Source organism: Mustela lutreola, chromosome 12 (genome assembly GCF_030435805.1).
Source record: "Mustela lutreola isolate mMusLut2 chromosome 12, mMusLut2.pri, whole genome shotgun sequence".
Taxonomy (NCBI): domain Eukaryota; kingdom Metazoa; phylum Chordata; class Mammalia; order Carnivora; family Mustelidae; genus Mustela; species Mustela lutreola.
Genome location: NC_081301.1, coordinates 21,053,938 through 21,077,522, shown reverse-complemented (window position 1 = coordinate 21,077,522; position 23,585 = coordinate 21,053,938). Strand labels below are relative to the sequence as shown.

Here is a 23,585-nt window from a genome sequence, read left to right as displayed (position 1 = left end):
TATACATTCCTTAGGAAACTTCTTTTATCTCTACCTTACCAGGAAATATGTGAGCAATCATCCTCCAAGCATATGGCCCGCTGATACACATCTGAAGGGTCTCATGACTAAGGGTTTACTAGATAGCAATAAATGACCTTCTCCTAACAATAACTAGTCCCCTCAGGATCCTGGAAACCTTGTTTCCAAAACACCTTGGAGGCTTGTGCTTCCCCTAACCCCCAACCAACTTCAGTCACCCGTGGCAACCCCAGTGCAGCTCCTCCTGTCCCCGTGCTTTAATAAAACCACTATCAGCTCCAAACCCCACCAGTTCAGATTACATCAAATGGACCCAAATCTGAAGATCCAAAAACCCTCTTCGGTACTAGGAAAACATAGTGAAAAACAATAACATTTATATCACACCTGACTAGTTTTCAGGAGGGAAAGGTCCTTTCTGTCTCATTCACTACTGAATTCTCAGTGCCTCAAATAATGTCAAACACACAAGTGGTCAATAAACACTTACCATGTGCATGAAAATAAATAATTAGTCTTGAATTTCACACATAAAGCCTCTGTGACATCGAGGCTTAAAAACCAGATTATCTATAATGGGATTTTTTTCTAAAAAATCAAACCATCTTCAAATTCTCTTTCAAAAGTTTAAATTCCCAAAATCAATGTGAAATGCCTCTACAATTCTACCAACAGAAGGTATGTACCAGGAATTTTATCTTCTGTTGAGCTCTGATTCACTCGTGAAGATAGCAAAAAGACATTCTCACATAATCAAGGGCTCAGAAAGTATCCCTTGGAAAGAAGAAGATAGAAATCATTTTGCAGTGAAATAGAAATGTAGAAAAAAATAGAGAAACTTTGGTATGAAAGGACTGGTAGTAAGCACCGAAACTGTTAACACATATACCTGTTTAAATAAGTGTTGCAAACATGGCTGTAAATCAATATAAAAATGAATTATTTAAAAATGCAATACAAGTTAAAAAATAATTTAAAATAAGAAGTTGGCAATAAAATGCTGTATTAAGCCAAAAACATAAAGGAAGCAACAGGGGAAAGAAAAAAAGGAAGCAGAGAATGCTGACTTCCTTATCTCCTTCAGGAAGAAGTTAACATTATTTCAGTCTGAACACCGGTAATCAGAGAAATACACATTCAAATAGGATTTTGTTTGTTTTTTAATGTGTAATAGAAAATAAAAAATCTGTACTGTTTGTATCACCAAAAAAGAAAATCTGTGTCGCAAAAAGGTAGAAAACAATGGACATAGTGAAGAAACGTTAGGAGAAAACAAGAGGACGGAAGAAAGGAAAACCATATTACAAAGAACGCTAAATGTAAATTGTTCATCTACTTAAAAACAAAACGTTTCTCAGAATTCTTCACAACATATGCTGCCTCCGGGAGTACTACAGCGGTGTTACTGAGATAGATTTTAAGAACAAAAGTGTTGGTGGGGGTGGGGTGGGGAAACAGGTGAAGGGGATTAAAAGTACCCTACTCGTGATGCGCACTCAGTGATATATGGACCTGCTGAATCACTCTATTCTACACCTGAAACGGATACAACACTGTATGCTAACTACACTGAAATGCAATTTTTTTTTTATTTAAAAAAGAACAAAAGTGGGCAGAGGCATATTATGCAAATAGATGTACAAAGAAATCAAGATGTACCAAATTATAATTCAAGGTAAAAAATTTTAAACAGGATGAAGTGAGTGATTTGTTATTAATGAAAGTTAGACTCAGGGGCATCTGGGTGGCTCAGTGGGTTGGGCCTCTGCCTTTAGCTCAGGTCATGGTCTCAGGGTGCTGGGATTGAGCCCTGCATCGGGCTCTCTGCTCAGCGGGGAGCCTGCTTCCTCCTCTATCTCCACCTGCTTCTCTGCCTACTTGTGTTCTCTCTTTCTGTCAAATAAATAAATAAAATCTTTTTTTTTTTTTAAGCTAGAATTTACAAGTAAGACATCAGTCATGGACATAAATATCGTAACTTTAAAATGTGTGAATCCAAACAATTAGAATTTCTGAGAGAAATTGAGCAAAATGGCAATCTGAGTATCTACAAACCACTACCAACAACAAAAAACAGAAGTCTGGAATACATTTATTAATAGAGTTGACTAACGACTAGATCTTACTCTACTCACAAGCAAATGTACAGATTTATTATCACAAAACTTTCCCAAATAATAATCCCCAAGGGAAATGATAATAAGTTCCCCTCAAAATTACCAAAATGTAATAAAACTAGAAATTAACAAAAAAGTTAAATGTTAAAAAAAAAGAAAATCTACCATTTGCATAATTCACTTATAATTAATCCTTCAATCAATGGGGAAATCAAATAGCAATTGTGTAATGCTTTGAAAGCAAACATAAAGAGAACAAATATTAACACACACATAAATAATTCTTCAATCAAAGAGAAAATCAGAAGGACAATTATTTCAATGACTTGAAAGAAGGGATAAAGAGAGAATGTATCAATGCTGAAGGAATTCTGCCAATGCTTAAGTCCAAAAGCATTAAAGACTTTTATTATCAAACAGGAAAGAATGGAAATGAGTTGAATTATGCATTCAACTCAAGAATTTAGTAATAAAACTATATAACCAACTTAAGAGAATCAAGGGGAAAAAAGTAATAAAACTAAGGGGAGAAATTAATGAGGTAGAAAAAAAAAAACACTTAAAAACCTAAGAGTTTATTCTTCGGGGAAAGAAACAGTAATAAAACAGAAAACTCAAGCTAAGCCAATCAATTTTTTAAAAGAGTGAGAAAACCAAACTTAGGAATCAGAATAACCTGGCATTGCATAACCTGTAACCCCAGAGCAGTTGTAAACAAATATTCCATATTTTGCCAATATATTTAAAATCCCAACCAAATGAACACTTTTTTAGGAAAATATAAGCTATAAAAATTGCCTGAAGAAAGTGTAGGAAACATAAATAGATCAAAAGAAAATCACAGAGATCAGCAAACTTATCAAAGAATTATTTTCCCAAAAAGGGTGAAACTTAATGATCCTACGAGCAAATGTGTCCAACTTTAAAAAAGGAAGGCAGGGGCGCCTGCATGGCTCAGTGGGTTAAAGCCTCTGCCTTCGGCTCAAGTCATGATCTCAGGGTCCTGGGACCGACCCCCCCATCGGGTTCTCTGCTCAGCAGGGAGCCTGCTTCCTCCTCTCTCTCTGCCTGGTTCTCTGCCTACTTGTGATCTCTGTCAAATAAATAAATAAAATCTTTTAAAAAATAAATAAATAAAATAAAAGGAAGGCAATAATTCCAAAGTGATACAAACTTTCCCAGAGCATAAAAAAATATGGAAAACTTCCCAATTCATTCTAAGAGAACTAGTGTAAAGCTTCAATGATAACAGATCGCCAAATGTACAGGCTCTAGAGGAGAGAATGGCAAATCCTTACACCAGTGCATATAAAAACAGAACAGATAAAACTTAAGTACATACTGAGTAAATGCAGAAACGTGCTTTGTTCCCAGTTGGAATGGCTCCACATAAACCCCATTTCTCACTAAATTAACTTCCAAATTTAATCCAATTCCACTTAAAATTTCAGAGAGAGTAAAGAGCTCTGGAGACATTTAACAATTCATCCACGGTCCCCTAACTCTTCAATGCAGAGTTAAGATACAAAACCAGGTCTGTCTGACCCAAACGCCACCATCCTTTTCCCGGGGAGAGGAGATTACCTTGCAGAGGTTAACTGGATCTTATTAAAAATCGCTGACCCTTTCCACCACTTCAAACCCCTCAGATTGTTTTGGGAGGTTGGGGTACCAGGTGGTGAGTATTATAGAGGGCACGGATTGCATGGAGCACTGGGTGTGGTGAAAAAATAATGAAAACGGTTATGCTGAAAATAAATTAATTAATTTTAAAAAAATCGCTGACCCTGAACAGCAAGGGGTCATTCTAATGGAATAATGACACATGAGTTCAAAGTCTTTTAAAAAGACATATTCCCCCAGAAAAACTACGCAATGAACCACAAACAAGTAACAAAACGACAATAAATACATCTCTCTCAATTACTTTGAATGTAAATGGACTAAGCTGCAATCAATAGACAGGATGTCAGAATGGATTAAAAAAACATACGTACTGGGGTGCCTGGATGGATCAGCAGGTTAAAGCCTCTGCCTTCTGGCTCAGGTCATGATCCCAGGGTCCTGAGATCGAGTCCCGCATTGGGTTCTCTGCTCAGAGGGGAAACTGCTTCCCTTCCTCTCTCTGCCTGCCTCTCTGTCTACTTGTAATCTCTGTCTGTCAAATAAATAAATAAAATCTAAAAAAAAAAAAAAAAAAAAGACATGTATATGCTGCTTACAAGAAGCAGACTTATGTATATGCTGCCTACAAGAAACTCACTCCAGACTGACAGAAAGTGAGAGAGAAAAACATCTATCATGCAAATGGATGTTAAAAGAAAGCTGAGATAGCATACTTATATGTGACAGAATAAACTATTTTTTAAGATTTATTTATTTATTTGAGAGAGAGAGAGAGCAAGAGCACTTGAGTAGGGGGACAGATAGAGGAGAGAGAATCCCAAGTGGACTCACCGCTGAGCGTGGAGCCCAACGCAGGGCTCTATCCCACAACCCCGAGATCACGAAGTGGGCTGAAATCAAGAGTCAGATGCTCAACTGACTGAGTCACCCAGATGCCCCGGGACAAAATAGACTTTTAAAAAAGGAATGTAATAAAAGACAAAGAAGGACACTGTATAATAATAAAAGGGACAATCCAACAAGACAATGAAACAATTATAAATATATTTATGTACCCAACATGGGAGCACCCAATACCAAAAGCAATTACTAACAAACATAAAGGAACTAATCGATGGCAACAAAATAACAGTAGGGGACTTCACTATCCCCCTTACATGGATGGATAGATCATCTGTGGAGGAAATCAACAAAGGAACAGTGGCTTTGAATGACACACTGGAACAGATGTATTTAACAGATATATTCAGAACACTCCATCTTAAAACAACAGAGTACACATTCTTTGCAAGTGCACACAGAACATTTGCCAGAACAGACAACACATTATGCCGTGAGACAAGGCTCAACAAATTCAAAAAGATCGAAGTCATACTATGCATCTTTTCTGACCACAACACTTTGAAACTGAAGTCATCATAAGAAAAAAAATTTGGAAAGACCACAAATACAATGTAGGTTAAATAACATGCTACTAAACAATGAATAGGTCAACAAAGAAATCAAAGAAGAAGTAAAGAATTACATGAAAATAAACAAAAATGAAAACACAACAATCCAGTATCTTTGGGGTACAGCAAAAATGATTTTTTTTAAAGATTTTATTTATTTGAGAGAGAGATCACAGAGGGGAAAGTGAGAGGGAGAAGTGAGAGGGAGACTCCCCGTTGAGGAGAGAGCCCGATGGAGGGCTCGATGCAGGGCGCGATGCAGGGCTCATTCTAAGGCCCTGAGATCATGATCTGAGCCAAAGACCGATGCTTAACTGACTGAGCCACCAGGGCGCCCCAACAAAAATGATTCTAAGAGGCAAGTTTAGAGCAGTACAGACCGACCTCAAGAACAAAATAAATCTCACCAAAAAACCTAACCTTATGTACTAAAGGAGCAAAAAAAAAAAAAAAAAAAAGGAACAACAAACAAAAGCTAAACCCAGAAAAAGGAAGGAAATAATAAAGATTAGAGTACAAATTAATTATAAACAAATAGAACCAAAAAACCAAAAAACAAGAGAACTGATTAATGAAAGTAGGAACCAGTTCTTTGAAAAGATCAAGAAAATTTGATAAACTTCTAGACAGACTCAGGAAAAAAAGAGAGAGAGAGAGAAAAAGAGAGAGGACTCAAACAAAATCACAAATAAGAGAGGAGAAATAACAAGAAACACCACAGAAATGCAAACAGTTGGAAGAGAATATTATGAAAAATTATGTGCCAACAAAATGTGCAATCTAGAAAAAAACGGATAAATTCCTAGAAACATATAATCTACCAAAACTGAAAAAGGAAGAAAGAAAATGTGAACAGACCAATAACCAGCCACGAAATTGAATCCGTAATCAAAAAACTCCCAACAAACAGAAGTCCAGGACAAGATGGCTTCAGGGCCAAATTCTACCAAACATTTAAAGAATTGAAATCTATTCTCTCAAAATTCCAAAAAATAGAAGAAGGACAACTTCCAATTTCATTCTATGAGGCAATTATCATCCTGATACCACAGCAAGATAAAGACACCACAAAAGAAAGAGAACTACAGGCCAAATCTCTGATGAACATAGATGCAAAAATCCTCAACAAAGTACTAGGAAACTGAATCCAACAATATACTAAGAAAATTATTCACCACGATCAAGTGGAATTTATTCTCAGGATGCAAGTGTGGCTCAATGTTCACCAATCAATCAACATGATACAAGAAAGGATAAGAACCATATGATCATTTCAAGAGATACAGAAAAAGCATTTGACAAATACAACATCCACTCATGATAAAAACCTTCAACAAAAGTCTAAAGGGAACATGCCTCAACATAATAAATGTCTTATATGAAAAACCCACAGCTAATATCATCCTTAACGGGGGAAAACTGAGAGCTTTTCTCCTAAGGTCAAGAACAAAATAAGGATGTCCGCTCTTACCACTTTTGTTTAACATAGTACTGGAAGTCCTAGCCTCAGCAATCAGACAACAAAAAGAAGTAAAAGCCATCCAAATTGGTAAGGAAGAAGCAAACTTGTACTATTTACAGGTGACATGACACTATATATGGAAAATCCTAAAAACTCCACCAAAAAACTACTAAAACTGATAAATGAATTTGGTAAAGTCACAAGATACAAAATCATCATACAGAAATCTGTTGCATTTCTATACACTAATAATGAAGCAGAAGAAAGAGAAATTAAGAAAACACTCCCAAGGTACCTGGGTGGCTCAGTTGGTTAGTCCTCTGCCTTTGGCATGGGTCATGATCTCAGGGTCCTGGGATCAAGCCCGGCATCAGGCTCTCTGCCTCTCTGCCTACTTGTGACCTCTGTCTGTCAAATCAATAAATAAAATCTTTAAAAATAAGAAGAAAGAAAAAAAAAGAAAACATTCCCATTTGCCCCCAAAACAACAAAATACCTAGGAATAAACTTAACCACAGTGTGAAAGACTTGTACTCTGGAAACTACAAAACACTGATCAAAGAAACTGAAGACAACACAAAGAAATGGAGAGACATTCCACGCTCGTGGATTGGAAGAACAACATATTGTTAAAATGTCCATACCACCCAAAGCAATCTACAGATTTAATGGAACCCCTATCAAAATACCAACAGCATTTTTCAAAGAACTACAACAAACAATCCTAAAATTTGTATGGGACAGCAAAAGGCTGTGAGTCGCCAAAGCAACTCTGAAAAAGAAAAAACTGGAGGCATCATGATTCCAGACTTTAAGTTTTATTACAAAGCTGTAGCAATCAAAATAGTATGGTACTAGCACAAAAACAGACATACAGATCAATGGAACAGAAGAGAAAAACCAGAAATAAACCCACAATTACATGGTTAATTAATCTACGACAAAGCAGGAAAACAATAGGAAATGGGAAAAAGATGGTCTCTGCAACAAGTGGTGCTGGGAATTCTGAACAACAACAGAGACCACTCTCTTTCACCACACACCAAAATAAACTGCAAGTGGATTAAAGACCTAAATGTGAGATCTGAAACCATAGAAATCCTAGAAGAGAGCAGACAGTAATTTCTCTAACACCAGCCACAACATATCTCTAGATATGTTTCCTGATTTAAGGGAAACAAAAGCAAAAATAAACTACTGGGACTACATCAAAATGAAAAGCTTTGGCAGAGCAAAGGAAACAATCAACAAAACTAAAAGGTAACTTACGGAATGGGAGAAGATACTTACAAATAGTATCTCTGATAAACATTAGTATCCAAAATATATAAAGAATGGATACAACTCAACACCCAAAAAACAAAACAACCCAACTTTAAAAATAACAAAAGACATGAACGTTTTTTCCAAAGAAGACATGGAGATTGCCAACAGACACACTGAAAGGTGTTCGGCATCACTCATTATTAGGAAATACAGATCAAAACCACAGTGACGTCATCACCTCACACCTGTCCGAATGGCTGAGATCAACAACACAAGAAACAACCAGTGCCGTTGAGGATGTAGAGAAAAAGGAACTCTCCGTGCACACTGTTGTGGGAATGCAAACTAGGTGCAGCCACTGTGGAAAACAGTACAGAAGTTCCTCAAAAAGTTAAAAATGGAACTATCCTAAGACCAGTAATTGCATTACTGGGTATTTACCCAAAGAATGCAAGAACCCTAATTCAAAGGGATATGTGCACCCCTATGTTTACAGCAGCATCATTAACAACAGCCAAACTGTGGAAGTAGCTCAAGTTTCCATCAACTGATGAATGGATAGAGATGTGACATACACACACACACACGAATATTATTCAGCCATTAAAAAAAAAAAAAAAAAAAAAACGAAATCTAGCCATTTGCCATGACATGGATGGAGATATAGAGTATTATGCTAAGTGAAATAAGTCAGTTGGAGAAAGACAAATACCATAGGATTTCCTTCATAGGTGGGATTTAAGAAACAAAACAAATGAGCAAAGGGAAAAATAGAGAGAGAAGGAGACAAACCAAGAAACTGATGATCACAGAGGGGAGGTTTGTGGGGATGGGTTAAGCAGGTGATGGCGGTTAACGCGTGTTCTCATTATGACCAGCTCTGAGTCATGTAGAGAATGGCTGAATCACTGTATCATACACCTGAAACTCTTAACACTGTATGTTAATGGTACAGGAATTGAAATTAAAAACTTATAAGAAAAAAAAGGAAGAAGGTATATTCCTGATCAATCCACAGGAGTTTATCATTAATTCTGAACAAGATTCTGCAGTTATCACATTCATTCTAAAGATTTTTATTTATTTATTTAACAGACAGAGATCACAAGTAGGCAGAGAAGCAGGCAGAGAGAGAGGAGGAAGCAGGCTCCCAGCTGAGCAGAGAGCCCGATGCGGGCCTCGATCCCAGGACCCTGGGATCATGACCTGAGCTGAAGGCAGAGGCTTTAACCCACTGAGCCACCCAGGTGCCCTATCACATTCATTCTAAAACACTTTTCCCTATGTATTATTTACTTAGAGAGAAATATATTGTTTTATTTACATACAAGTACCCTGGGGACCTAATTTGCATAGTTTTGTAATTCAATCTCCATTGCTAAGACTGGCAGACGATTTCATCATTTCTGCCAAATCCAGGTCACATCCCAGTTCCCTGCGGCACCAATGCCTAGAGGCTGAGGCACCTTTTAAGTGGGACATCAGATAGCTAGTTGAGAACTACCTAAACTCACCCAAAAATAATAAATGACACCAATGGCTTCTCAAGATCTGCTCATAAGGTATTTAATTACTCCTGATGCCCCATAAGGAGAATTATGAAAAAATTATTATAATTGTCACAATATTATTCTAAAAATCCATGAGATACATATGTGCAATGAGCTTTATTACTACTATTAGAAACTCCTTCCTGTCCACTTCTCTTTTCATCTAATATCTCCCTTCCCACATCCTAGGGCTGCCTCTCCCTATCTGCTCACCCCAACTTGAACTTGATTCACACCCGCAACCAGTCCTGAAGTCAGTTTCCATTCTAGATGTGAAGCCACTGGTCACCTCCCCAGCTTCTCCTCTCCCATAGCCAAGAAGAAGAAAGGACTGTTGTGTTTCCTGCAAATGGTAAGTTACATGGCAACCCTCTAGTGCCTTGAATAATTGAGAATTGACTGCCTCGTCACCAAATGTTCTCTTCTTTTAAATGCCTTATTACCTTCCATTTGAACCAGGGACCCAGCCGAGAAACCATCCGCCAGTGCCCATTTGGCCTGGCATCAACAGGACAGGAATCTCTCCTACTAGGCCTGCTAGAACCGCACCCTCCTGACTACAGACCTCAGAAAGCAACCATGAACTCTTGTGCCCAACGGACTCTGAAGGACATCTCCCCACATCCTGTGCTTGGCATTTTCTGGGAGGCAATGAGACTTCACCTCCACCTACCAGCTGTCTGGAACCCGATGATGGCCGGCACGGAGCGCGTGGGAGGGGCGGTGGAAATGCTCATGGTGTAGTTGGTGCCTCGGTGCAGATCTAGGCACACTTCTGGGGTCCTGCTTTCTGTGGTCACGTTGACTGTCTCCTCATGAACTGATTCCATAGAGTACAACTGTTGTCCTTTTATGTATATCTTTGGTGGGGGGGGGGGGAGTAGAAAAAAGAACCCACTGTGACTCTGGTGAAAACAAGGGAGAGAGACTTGGTGGAACTGAATCCCATTGTCCTACTGGCTCCTTTAATCCCACACTGTGCTCGAAGGGGAGATGAATGAGGTCAGCCTCTGCTCTCAGGTATCAAGGCCGATCAGCCCAGTCACCAGCGGACCCTAAGAAGTGACATAAAATGAGGAGTCCCTCTAGGGAGGCTTATGCTGCATGCAAAGGACCAGCTGTCCATGGAGGCCGTCGCACCCTGAGAACCACTCGCTGCCTCCTGTTCCCGAGGCAGCAGATGCTTCCCCTCTTCTGGGGGCGTGAGATTCGAGTGCTGGGAAACAAGCAATCATGATGATGCCAAATATAAACATATCCCCCCACACACACCCTGCCGGAGGACACATATATTAAATGCAGAATGTAAAGTAAAATAAACCAGATATCTGAAAAAAAAAAAAAAAATCTGATCACTTTTGAAAAGAACAGTCAGACTCAGACTCTTAGGTGGAGAAGCCCTCATGAAAGGAAGTCTCTCCAAGTCATGCTCCCAGAGGGAAAAAGTGGAACATTTTACTTACCATGTAGACAGTCTTGGAGAGGATGCTTCCTGGGTTTACCTGCCACCTCACGCAGGTGTTATTAAACACTGATACAGCACGGATTTCTGTAATTATTTCTGAAACAGAAAAAGAGAGTCCATTCACGAAATGCCATCAGCAGCCTTTGGCATGACTTAGTTTCTTGGTGCTGCTTGTATCTCCGCTAATCACTGTTCAGAGGTCTGATTCAGACACCAAATCGGGCCATTCAAACTGCCCCAGGCCAAGTACCCCATTTATCTCCACCAAGAATGAGCCTGGCCCATTACTTGACTTGGACGAGAAGAAAAGCTAGGTACCCGCTTGAGAACGGCTAAGAACTCCAAGCTGTGATTGGCCTGGTAGGCCACTGGATGCCACTGGCGTTCCACTCCTGTGGGATGGAGAGCCGCCCCCAGCTGCGCCCTGACTCCTCCAGGCAACTGCTCAGGAAAGAAGTGTTTCTGGCTTCATCCCACCTGGCTGACAAAACCCTCTTATTGCCAGGTCACTGCTGTCCCGAAAAGGGGCAGCAGTCCCCACACAGGGCCATTCCTCAGGAGCAGCTCAGAGTAACTGAAATAAATTCTCCATAACCTCCCCAGATATTTCTGGGGCTGCTCTAACCGAAGCCATTTAATTCTGACTTATCAGAAAGCCACCGATTTCTCCATGTTGTCTGGCTTTTTAAAAATATTCTGTGTGGGGGCACCTGGGTGGCTCAGTGGGTTAAGCCTCTGCCTTTGGCTCAGGTCATGATCTCGGGGTCCTGGGATCGAGCCCCACATCAGGCTCTCTGCTAGGCAGGGGGCTTGCTTCCTCCTCTCTGCCTGTGTCTCTGCCTACTTGTGATCCCTGTCTGTCAAATAAATAAATAAAATCTTTTAAAAATATATATATATTCTGTGTGGGGGCACCTGGGGGGCTCAGTGGGTTAAGCCTCTGCCTTTGGCTCAGGTCATGATCTTGGGGTCCTGGGATCGAGGCCTGCATCAGGCTCTCTGCTCAGCGGGGAGCCTGCCTCTCCCTACTTCTCTGCCTACTTGTGATTTCCGTCTGTCAAATCAATAAATAAATCATTTAATAAATAAATAAACAAATAAATATTCTGTGTGTATTTCATGTAATAACTTTGGCAAATTGGGAAACTGTATTAGGGTCTTGGTTCTGAGGTCACAGTTCCCAATGGACAGTATTGACTCTCTGTCCTTCCCGGCTCTACTCACGGGACCCCTTACCCCTGCTTTCTGGGATGTCATTCCCCATCGTGTAATAAATGTAAGCCCTGTGCCTCAGGCTCTGTTTTCTGGGAAACCCAAGGTAAGATTCCCATCAAGAGGGTGAGGAAAAATAATTCTCCATCTCAGAAGATGGCTCTTTTCAGCTCTCCCTCTCAGTTCTCTCTCATTGTCTCTCCCTTCCTCAGCCTCCACCATGGCAAAGACAGCCTGCACGCCGGGCACTGAATACAGACTCATTTCCCTTGCAGCCAGAACTAATGCTACTGTTAGACAGACCCTGGTCTACTGATGATCTCTTTGCCATACAAGACTTTTCATCTTTGGGTGGCTCAGCAGTTGAGCGAGTGCCTTTGGCTCAGGTCATGATCCTGGAGTCCAGGGATCAGGTCCTGCACCCAGCTCCCTGCTCAACAGGGAGTCTGCTTCTCCCTCTGAACCTCCCCCCTCTCATGCTCTCTCTCTTGTTCTCTCTCTCTCTCTCTAATAAATAAATAAATAAAATATTTAAAGAAAAAAAGAGATTTTACATCTTTACTAAATCATCCATCAGCAGCATTACTGGGTCTTGGCTAAGCCTAGGTCAGGCTGTCAGTAAGTGAGAATAAATATAGGCAGACAGAGAAAACAGACCAATTCCTGAGAGACACCAAAGGATCACCTATGGCTATCTAAAGCATCCCCGGGCCTCTACATCAATAATTCTCCCAGAGCACAGATAAAATGAAATCAAAGAAATACTCCAGTTGTGGACATGGGTACCCCAAGAGATGCAAAGATCCTATCTGTTCACCCCCTTGGGGAGCATGAAGATGATGCTGGCGTCAGTGTTTTATCAGCTTGAACAAGCCCCAAATACTCTGGCCCCTCCCTTCCCCATCACCCTTCAAAGGTGTTAGAGCCCTGGACTCCTCTGCTCCCTCACACATTCCTCTGAAACTAACTCACCACCTGGTCCAGAGGAAACAGAAACAGACCGCCCTCACCTTGTCTCTGACTGCCAGTAAAGCAAATTTCCTTCTCACTGGGGACCCCTTTGCCACCCAAACAGAGATGAGAAAGGAGACATGAAAGTTTCCTTTCTTGTCCTTCCTTTTTGCTCATTCACTATGACAACAGCAAATGATATCTCAAAATTGCCATCTGCCTCCTGCCTGTGCCATGCTCTCTTGCACAGATGGGACCAAGATCTGATTACAGGGATGTCAGATAGCTCATCCCAAGGAGCAGCTTAACAAAATGCAGTTGCTTTCCCCTCCAGGTGTCCACAAATCAGCTGGAAAGATCTCTTTATAAACCCATCAGATAGTAAACATCAGATAAATGCTGCTCCCTTAAAGAGATACCCTAATTCTAATAGTACTGATAATTGAACACATTTCTGGAAGTTCTCTTTGGAACTGACTCCAGGGCTCTCTCTGCACCACTCACTGAATGATTACCAAATGCCAAGCATCCTCCCATGCCAGGCACTAGGCTATGACAATAATTAGAACAAAAGTCCTTCCCTCAGGAACATGTTGTCTAATGGAGGGAGCAAACATATAAGCAGGGAAATTAGAACCTGATAAATTGTAGAACAAAGTTACACACAAGTACCATGGGGTCTAGAGAAAGAAGCCACCCACCCTCACTGGAGGGTCTGGGGAAGCCGGCTTTGTGGAGGGCATGACCTTGATGGGTGAAAGGCTGAAGAGTGGGGAAGACATGTAAGCAAACAGACAGCAGGGCTAACGCCTGGAACCATAAGGGCTGTGGCATGAAACAAGACAGGATCAGACGGGGAATGACCCCACTTGCCACGCTAAGGGCAGACTTATTCCTATAAGCAATGGGTAGCTAAAAGCAAAAACATAATGGTGCCTTTTTTTCCGTTAGAAAGATAACTCTGGCGTTTTGCAAAGTAAACATTGGAGTAGAACTGGAGATCATAAGAACAGGATACTCTTTACCCAGCGACTATAAGATGCCAAACACTGATAGATCTTTAAAGACCAGATCCTACCTGAATTGCAGTCGTAAGAAGCGACAGCGAACATTTACTGAGTTGTTATTATGTACCCGATAATATGTATAGAACTTTAATAGCGTCGCTTATTTAATCTTCAAAATAGCTCCAGGATAATGATTTCATAACACGTCACACCATCACACTGTGTGCCTTAAACTTATGCAGGAATGTAAGTCATTATTTCTCAGTAAAACTGGGGGAAAGTATATTAAAAATTAATTTAAAATAAGCCCATGAGCTTAATATTATTATGTCCATTTTCTAGACCTGAGGCTTGGAGAAGTTACACAACCAGCCAAAGGTCATGTGGGTTGTAAGGTTACAACCAGTCAAGTCAGGATTCAGAACTAGAACTGCTGAACTCCAGGGCCAGGACGGGCTGGGGGGCACCGTGGCGCGGTGTTCCGCAGGGAGGAGGAGAGGGGGCCTGGGGGCTGGGTATGAAAGCCATTAGACAACTCTGAAGGAGAAGCAGTAGAAGGTGAGTGATGGGAACAGCCGGGAAGTTGGATGACTGCTAGCCTTTGAGCTTGAGAGTCCGAATGGATTGCCTTGTACTCTTGTCCTGAGAAACAGAGGAGGAAGCACCCTGGGGTTGGGAGAAAAAGACCAACGAACTGTGTTTAGAACATGCTAGATAGGAGTTATCTACAGACTATCCAGGTGAAAAAATCATCTCCAAAATCAGCAAGGTGTGGAAGGTCGTGGATACTAAGTGTGGAGAACCATCCAGGGAGGATACGGAGAGCAGCCCGACGGCAGAACGTGGAAAACATGGACCCCAAGAGGAAACAGAGCAGAGGACACAGAGCGGAAACCCCAGAGGATGCAGCAGCGGAGAGGCGGGGAGACTGGCTGGAGGTAGGACGCTTGGAGGTCAAGGAAAGGAGATGGGAAGGACTGGCCGCTTCCTCCAAAGTTATCTCCCTCCCCACCAATTCCCCACAACCCTTCACCTCTGACCCAAGAAGCACCAGGGAAAACCTCCACCTCTTTCTTCTTTCACATCATTCCTGTTCCCCTGACAGAGTGAGCAAAGTGCCATGATGAGCTGTGAAGCTTGACTTCGTGTGGAGGTAGGGGGAGCAGGTCTGGGTCTTGTCCAGCTACATATATGTACGTACGTGTATGTATCTATGTATGTATTTTAGTATTCTCCTAGCACCCAGCATTTATTTCTCTGCAGTACTTATCACATCTACAACTGAGTAATTCTGTATTTGGTTACTTAGTGTCTGTCTGTCCTGCATGTAAGCTCTATGACAGCAAAGACCAGGCTTATCTTTCTATCCCCAGAACCTAAGAGAGTACCTTAGATATTTGTTTTAATATTTATTATTTGGTTGATTGGCTGAACGGATGGATGAATGGATGGATGGATGGATGGACAGGTGATTAACAATAGTAAAAGTTGTGGGAAGGTTAAGAGGACTGAGGAGTGCAACTAGAACAGGAAGTTGACAGGTGGTCACTAGGGAGCTCGGGGAGAGAGCGACAGTGACTGAAGGCTCCGGGTGGCTGACTGTAGGCTGGGAGAGAAGTAGGAGGAAGGAGACAGAGGCAGTGGGCATATACCACACTCAGGAGTCCCACTGTGGACAGGAACTGACTCAGCGGACTCTCTTGGTTTCCAACTTTATAACCTTCTCAAAAAACTTATATATAACCTATAACCCTCTCTATTTTTGGAAACAATAAAAGATCATTGAGAATAAGTTCAGGTGATCCAAGCAGATGGTCATGCTCAGTGTCATTTCTCGTCAAAAACAGTACCTGATTTCCAAATGACTGATCGTCTACTATGACTCACAAACTACTTCCAAAGGCAATTCCCAAACACAGGTGACAAAACAGATATATTTTGATAATGGCAGCACCCCTGAAATCGAAGTGACTACTTTGAATAAGTGTATACTTGGCCATAAGAGTTCTACTATCTGTCCTTTCCTGTTTTTCAGTCTTCAGAGTCACATACAGTAGGTAGAAGTAGCAGGACTTAGAGGAACGCTTTCCTAAAATGCATTATACACCTTAGGATGGCTTTTTTGTGGCCCATGAATAAAGTGATGTATGTTTGCTTATACTGACTACAGATATATTAGAAAAAATACATACAGTTCATCGAAATCGTAATATCACATACTCTACAAAATGTCTTTGATCAATACATTTAAATTATGATTTGAAAATTTAAATATAAGGTTTTTTAAAGAAACCTATTTAAAAAAAAACAATACTTTCGTTACAGCAAAATCATTAGGGTGTAACACGTGACTCAAGCTTGGTAGGACAGAGACTGTGGGCTTTCCAGGTGTCCAGACCGAAGTTCAAGTCCCACCTCTGCCATTTACTAGTTACTGAAGGACCCTGTGAACGTTGCCTAACTTCTACGAGTCTCAGATTACTCACCTACAAAATGAAAAATACCAATACTTATTTTACAGGGTTTCCCTGAGGACAAAATGAAACCAAGCACGAAGACCCCTAGCAGAGCCCTGGGCATGCAAGTTGGTACCCAGCCAAAGGTAGCTATCATGCTTGACAGTCCAAACATTATACACATATTCAAACAAATCCCAGCCATGTGGCTATTTATATCAATGTGTCCATTTATTCCAGCTGACCTTTGTTTTCCATCTAAATTGCATTACCGCTGCAAGTGAGCAGTCACTAGGCTGAAAAGGAAGATCAACAACACAACTGAGGGGCAGAGGCTAACGGGAGGCCTGGAGGCACTTGGACTCAGGGCCCGAGTTGGGTTGGAGGGGGGCTCAGAAAGCATCGCAGCGAATAAACACTCTGTGTTTCCATAGTGACGTTACCCTTCTAAGAGCGCGGCTTGACTGAGCATCAACCTTATAATTATTAACTCAGATTCTAAACATGAGAAGCCAAACGACCCGAGCAGAAGGAAAGCCAGGGACAGTCTTATCAAGAATGAATCAGCTTCTTTGATCTTGAGGTAAACCAACCCACTAAACATCAAGCTTCCACCTGGGGTTTTTCCAGACACGAAAATGGTTGCCTAATTCTCAGCTGTCTGGAGGTTCCAGTTCAAACCGGCCTTAAAGAAAAAGAAGGGGGAAAAAAAAAAGTAGTCCCATCACTTTGCCAGCGTTCACACTCCATTAAAAACATACACAGATCCATGCTGCTCGTCCAAAGAGACAAGGCCTCCAAAAATATTTTTAACTCAAAACAATCCAGGTGAAGTGAAGACAGATTATTCCACCGAATTTGGAACTCAACATTCAAGTATAAAGAGAGGGGTAAACAGAATGAAAACAGAGAGCAGAGGTAGAAGGCATTCAGAGGCTAGGCAGAGAAGCAGGCGATGGGAGGAAAATCCAGAAGGACATCAAAGAAGCTGAACACAAAGTACACAGAGGGAGCTGGTGCAGGCGAGGCGTGCAGAAATGGATGAAAAACAGAGAAGAGTCAGAAGAGGGTTCAGCTGGGCAAGCGCCGTGGAAATCGGCATCTCGCACTACACTTCCAGAAGCCTCTCCCCTACCTACCCACCCGGACTGTGCGCGCGGCACCGTGAATTAATCAGCACGTAAATCACTGCCTTTATCTGCGGAAATTGAATTTAGCTGCCAATCTTGATTGGGGGCATAGAGGCCTCCTCCCAGAAAGATCCCAGCTCTCAGGGAAAATGCCTTTTCTTTCCTTAAACCAAAGCTTGCATAAACCCAGGGAAACAGCTGCCGCTGGAGCCACAGACTTTGCGAAAGGTGGCAGGCTGAGGACGGTAATTATAATTAGCAGTTACATAACATGTTTGTTCTTCAAAGTGCTCTACAAGCATCAGCTAATTAATAGCTTACTATGCCCCATGCGGATCCACTGGTTTTTCATGTAGTGACTAATCCCTGTACCCCCACTGAACTCTGAACGGGGGAGGCAGAGCTGCCTGAGCCACGAAGCCAACGGCAGAGGGTCCAGAAGCTATGCCCGGCTCTCTAATCAAGGGACTCCATAGGGATCTCAGGGCCAAGAACACTTCCCCCAAATGTTTAACTCGGCATCCCATGAGACAGCTGCCTCATTGGCTCCAAACAATTCTTAGAAGCGCTACTGAGATACACTAATAGAGTGGAATGGCCATCAGTCTGGTCCAATATGGCATGAGCTCCTCTCAATTTCCCTCATGAGACTGGGACTCTGGAGTCCTTGGTGTTAGTTACAGGACTGCCCTCGCTTCTCTCTGAAGGTAGGGTTAGGTCAACGAGAACTCCCTAAGAACAGGTTGAACTCGATCACTGGGTTCCCACCCACGACTACCCTTCTTTGTTTCTATGTTCACAGTCTCTGGCCTACATCCTCTTCCGTCTGAGGCAGAGACAAACCAAGGTGGGAAGTGCGTGGCATAGATGCCTCCAGTAGCAGCGCTGAATTCTTCACCTATTTCAGGGAAGTCCATGAACATCCTGAGTCTGTAAAACATTTCACATATGTGCATACACACATTTCTTTGGAGATAAGTCTGTTTACCCTCTTGCCCCATACATTCCAAGAAGGTAGTGTCCAGCAAAGTACCTCAACCACAGTGCATGCTAAATGGATACCTATTAAATCAATTTGATAGAGTTCACCAAATTCCTATGCCCCGCATGATTAGGAACTGTTGCTCCATGGATAATTAATCACTAGCAGTCCCCATGTTTTGCTTGCTCTGGCTAGACTTTCCCATGGAAAGCTCTGAACAGCAAGACCCAAGACATGCTACCACAGTTCTGCCGCAGGTCAAACCAGAGACCCAGCCCAAAGCTGCCTTGAGATTTCACTCTTCAGAGATCTGTCACTAGAGCCAAGCACGTCAACATCTAAAAACACATTGCCCAGAACAACCATTTGTCACACCCCGTGCCTAACCCTCACAAACAGTCACTGCCTTCTCCTACCTTGTCCCTTGGAGGCCGTGCTATGAACTGAAGCATGAGGAAGTGCTTACTTGTGACTCATAAGAAGACCTTCCTCAAGACAGGCCAATGATTTCAGTAAAAGACCTAACAGGTAGAAGGTGCTTTAGACTTTTCAAAGTGTTCCCCATAAAGGGTCTCATTCAATTTGCTCTCAATAACTCTTGAAATAGGAAACGGAGACTTTATTTTCCCCCTTTTATAGACGAAGAAACCGAGGATCTAAGCAAATCACGCCTTACCCGATGACACACAGCCCACAGATGACACTGCTGGACTTTGCACTGCGGTTTCAGAACCCCTTTTCACCAGGACCCCCATTTGGGGCATATACCCAAAAGCAATGAAAGCAGGCTCTCAAAGAGATATCTGCATGCCCGTCCTCACAGCAGCACTGTTCACAATGGCCGAAAGGTGGACGCAACACAAGTGTCCCTCAGTGATGAATGGATCAACAAAATGTGGCAAATACACATGACAGAATGTTATTCAGCCTTTAAACAGAAGGAAACCCCGCCATTTGCAAAAACACAGATGAATCCACAGAACATCATGCTAAGGGAAGTAAGCCAGTCACAGAAGGACAAACGCTGCCTGATTCTGCTTATATGAGGTATCTAAATTCGTCAAATCCACAGAAACAGAAAATAAAATGGTGGTGCCAAAGGGAGGAGGAAGTGGGGAGTTACTGGTTAACGGGTACCGAGTTTCAGTTTTGCAATATGAAAAGGGTCTGGAAATGAGTTGCCCAACAGTGTGAATACACTTGATACTTTAAAATGGTTAAGGCAGTAGATTTTATGTTGTATGTGTTTGACCACAATTAAAAATTTAAAAACAAACATTAAAAAACCTCTTTACCCATTACACCACCTTTTCTTTGAAAAGCTGCCAACATGGGCTAAGTTAGGACTTTCCAGTATGCTCCCGGAGAAAACGGTTCATGGAGAAACATTTCTCAGCCAGCCACGTAGAGGAGACGGGAATCACTGTGATTTCAGGTGAGTTGCAGAAGACGATGCCCAAGTTTATTTTTCCAAGCCACCCTCTAAATCTTTTTTTTTTTTTTAAGGGTTTTTTTTTTTTTTTTTTTTTTGGACAGAGAGCGAGCGAGCACAAGCACCCAGAAAGGCAGGCAGAGAGAGAGGGGGAAGCAGGCTCCCTGCTGAGCAGAAAGCCCGATGCGGGGCTCGATCCCAGTACCCTGAGATCATGACCTGAGCCGAGGGCAGAGGCTTAACCCACTGAGCCACCCAGGCGCCCCCCACCCTCTAAATCTTCAGGATTCAGCCAACACACCTAAAGCCAGGTGCCCACTCAGGTAAATGTCACAGCCAGGCACAGTACAGCGGGGGGGGGGGGGGGGGCGGGGGGGGGACAGCGGGCGGTCCCCAGCTCCTATGGGCTGTTTGCTTCCAGGAAACAGAAGCCCCACAGAACAAAAGTCCATACCTGCACATGTCAAAGCACTTTTCCTCCAAGTGCCTTTCTCCGTGCAGACGGAAGTGATCTTTCCCCCAGGGCTCTCAAATCCCTCTTGACAGACATAGTGAGCCACACTGCCTGGGCTGGAACTGTGATTCCCCACCAGCACTGCATGGCGTACTTCCGGAGGACGGCCACACTTGATCTCTGCAAAGGAAAGAAGCATAGCACAAGTTACAACCCCCAGCTTCTAGCCCTAGAGTTCACATTTTAGGAAAAAAACATTTTGCCGCAATAGAGACTCCCTCATATGCGAAAGAGAAAACATGAACCCCATCAAATAATCCAGCTGCAGATACAGAAGATTGTTCGGAGGATGCCTGGGTGGCTCAATTGGTTAAGGGAGTGCCTTCGGCTCAGGTCATGATCCTGTCCATGATCAAGTCCCACATCAGGCTCACTGCTCGTCAAGGAGTCTGCTTCTCCTCTGACCCTTCCCCTTCTCATGCTCTCTCTCTCTCTCAAATAAATAAAATCTTTAAAAAAAAAAAAAGAAGACGAAGAAGATTGTTCGGAAGTAGAAAAAATAGACATGCCCCAATTCGGTGAAACTTACAAACGTGTACACGTAGAAAATATTCCAATTGTAAGATTATTTACATTACAGAGAATTCTTTGGTCAATGAAACAATTCATCTGAGGTTTTTTTAAATATTAAAAATAGTAGGTACTTTTATTAAAAAAAAAGTAGGTACTTTTTCCTACATATCATGAGATCACAAACTCCTAAGTAGATGATAACATAATTATTGTTTTGTTGCCAACTGATTATTAAATGAAATAGGTACAAAATCTTTGAACTTTTAAAACAAATTAATAGGGAAAGTATATATATAGTCTAAACATTCACTTTATGTTTCTATAAAGGAAAAAAATCAGCTGCATAGAAGGAGACAAGCCTAGAATTATAAAACTGATTTGAAATTTGTTCTCTGCAGCTCTGACTACTAGGGCACACTAGAATATTTACAGAAACTATCTGAAGGAAATGGATTATGATGCTACCATTTCAGACTCAGCCAAACTTTACTTCATGTAAGAGTAGAAGAACGTTATCTTCAAATATTTTGCAATTTTTGAAAATCCATACGTTTATCTTTTCTGTTAAAAAAAACAAAAACAGGGGCGCCTGGGTGGCTCAGTGGGTTAAAGCCTCTGCCTTCGGCTCAGGTCATGATCCCAGGGTCCTGGGATCGAGCCCCGCATCGGGCTCTCTGCTCGGCAGGGAGCCTGCTTCCTCCTTCTCTCTCTCTGCCTGCCTCTCAGCCTACTTGTAATCTCTACCTGTCAAATAAATAAGAAAAAAAAACAACAACAACAACAAAAACAAACAAACAAACAAAAAACCTCCAGCCCAACAACAACAATAAAATGAACCAGAATTAATATCCTAAAAGGAGAGGGAAGGTTTTAGAAGAAACACTAGCAAGCAATGAAATATAAATGATGTGTAGCTTAAGTCTCCATAATCATTTAAATGTGACTGGAGGAACACCTGGGTGGCTCAGTCAGTTAAGCGTCTGCCTTAGACTCAGGTCGTAATCCCAGGGTTCTCAGATCAAGTCCTGTATCAGGCTCCCTGCTCAGTGGGGACCCTGCTTCTCCCTCTGCCTGCCACTCCCCTGCTTGTGTTCTCTCTTCCTGACAAAATTTTTAAAATGTGGCTGCAGAGCTTGATATAACTAGGAGTAAAGGATTCTACGATGAAAAGTTGAACGGTGTAAAAAAGGAATAATTTGAAAATAAAATTCCAAGTTATTTCAAAAACTCTGAGCAATGAGGCAAAGGGAAGAAACGAGCATGCCAAATTCCTCACAAAGTCGTGGGAAGTTCATACATACACTTTTATTCAGGAAAGCATAATAAATCTAAAATAAGGAAGTTATAGTCATTGCAAATACAGCCAAGAATCCCAGTTATACCCAAATACAGAGAAAAAAATATAGATATCATTTCTGCTGTTCACTCTAATGTTTAGTTTTCTCCCCAGTCTGTAGAAAGCCAAGGAATATCACACAGTCTTGACATGCAGGCTTTTCAAATAAAAGGGCAAAGTGCCTCTGACTCTTGGTTCCAGCTCAGGTCCTGATCTCAGGGTCTTGATATCAAGCCCTGTGTTGGAGTCTGCTTGAATTTCTCCCGCCCTCTCCCTCTGCCCCTCCTGCTTGTGCTCTTTCTCTCTTTCAAATAAATAAATCTTAAAAAAAATAAAGTGTAAGTGAATTTATTGAGACAAAGAACTCACGATAGAGAAAATGGTATGATCTGTTCCCAACTCCCCAACAACCATTCTTTTTTTTTTTTTTTTAAGATTTTATTTATTTATTTGACAGAGAGAGATGATAAGCAGGCAGAGAGGCAGGCAGAGAGAGAGGAGGAAGCAGGCTCCCTGCTGAGCAGAGAGCCCGATGCGGGGCTCGATCCCAGGACCCTGAGATCATGACCTGAGCTGAAGGCAGCGGCTTAACCCACTGAGCCACCCAGGCGCCCCCCCAACAACCATTCTTGCCCTTAGAAACAGGTAGCTTCTCTTCAATGAGCTTCTGATACAGAACTGGTGGATTTAATGGAACTGCACATGGTTCTGCCCCACTGTGGATGTCTGGTTTGTTGTAGAACCCCAGAGTTCTTTCCCAGAGCAAGCTTTCATCTGTTGAATTGAAGTTTTCATGAGAACGTCAATAAAGCAGCTCAACCCACCCAACCCAGTCTCTTGGGTCTGTGATTTTATTTTATTTTTTTTAAAGATTTTTACTGATTTGTTTGATGGAGAGAAAGAACACAAACAGAGGGAGAAGCAGAGGAAGAGGGAGAAGCAGGCTCTCCACTAAGCAGGGAGCCTGACGTGGGGCTGGATCCCAGGACCCTTGAGATCATGACCTGTGCCAAAGGCAGATACTTAACCAACTGAGCCACCCAGGCACCTGGGCTCTGGGATTATAAAGAAAAGTTCGTCTCTGGTCAGTATAG

General features: G+C 42.0%; 1 protein-coding gene across 4 annotated transcripts in view; it reads right to left on the bottom strand.

The window, feature by feature from the left end:
* The window catches only part of SUSD1 (sushi domain containing 1), a 130,802-nt gene that overhangs the window by 68,211 nt on the left and 39,006 nt on the right, over positions 1 to 23,585 (bottom strand). For all 4 annotated transcript variants that reach the window (XM_059141773.1, XM_059141774.1, XM_059141772.1 and 1 more), the window contains exons 6-8: positions 20,583 to 20,762; positions 10,957 to 11,054; positions 10,167 to 10,353 (exon numbers count right to left, since the gene is read on the bottom strand). In XM_059141773.1, coding sequence (XP_058997756.1) covers positions 10,167 to 10,353; positions 10,957 to 11,054; positions 20,583 to 20,762 — 465 coding nt within the window. The remainder of the gene's footprint in view (positions 1 to 10,166; positions 10,354 to 10,956; positions 11,055 to 20,582; positions 20,763 to 23,585) is intronic.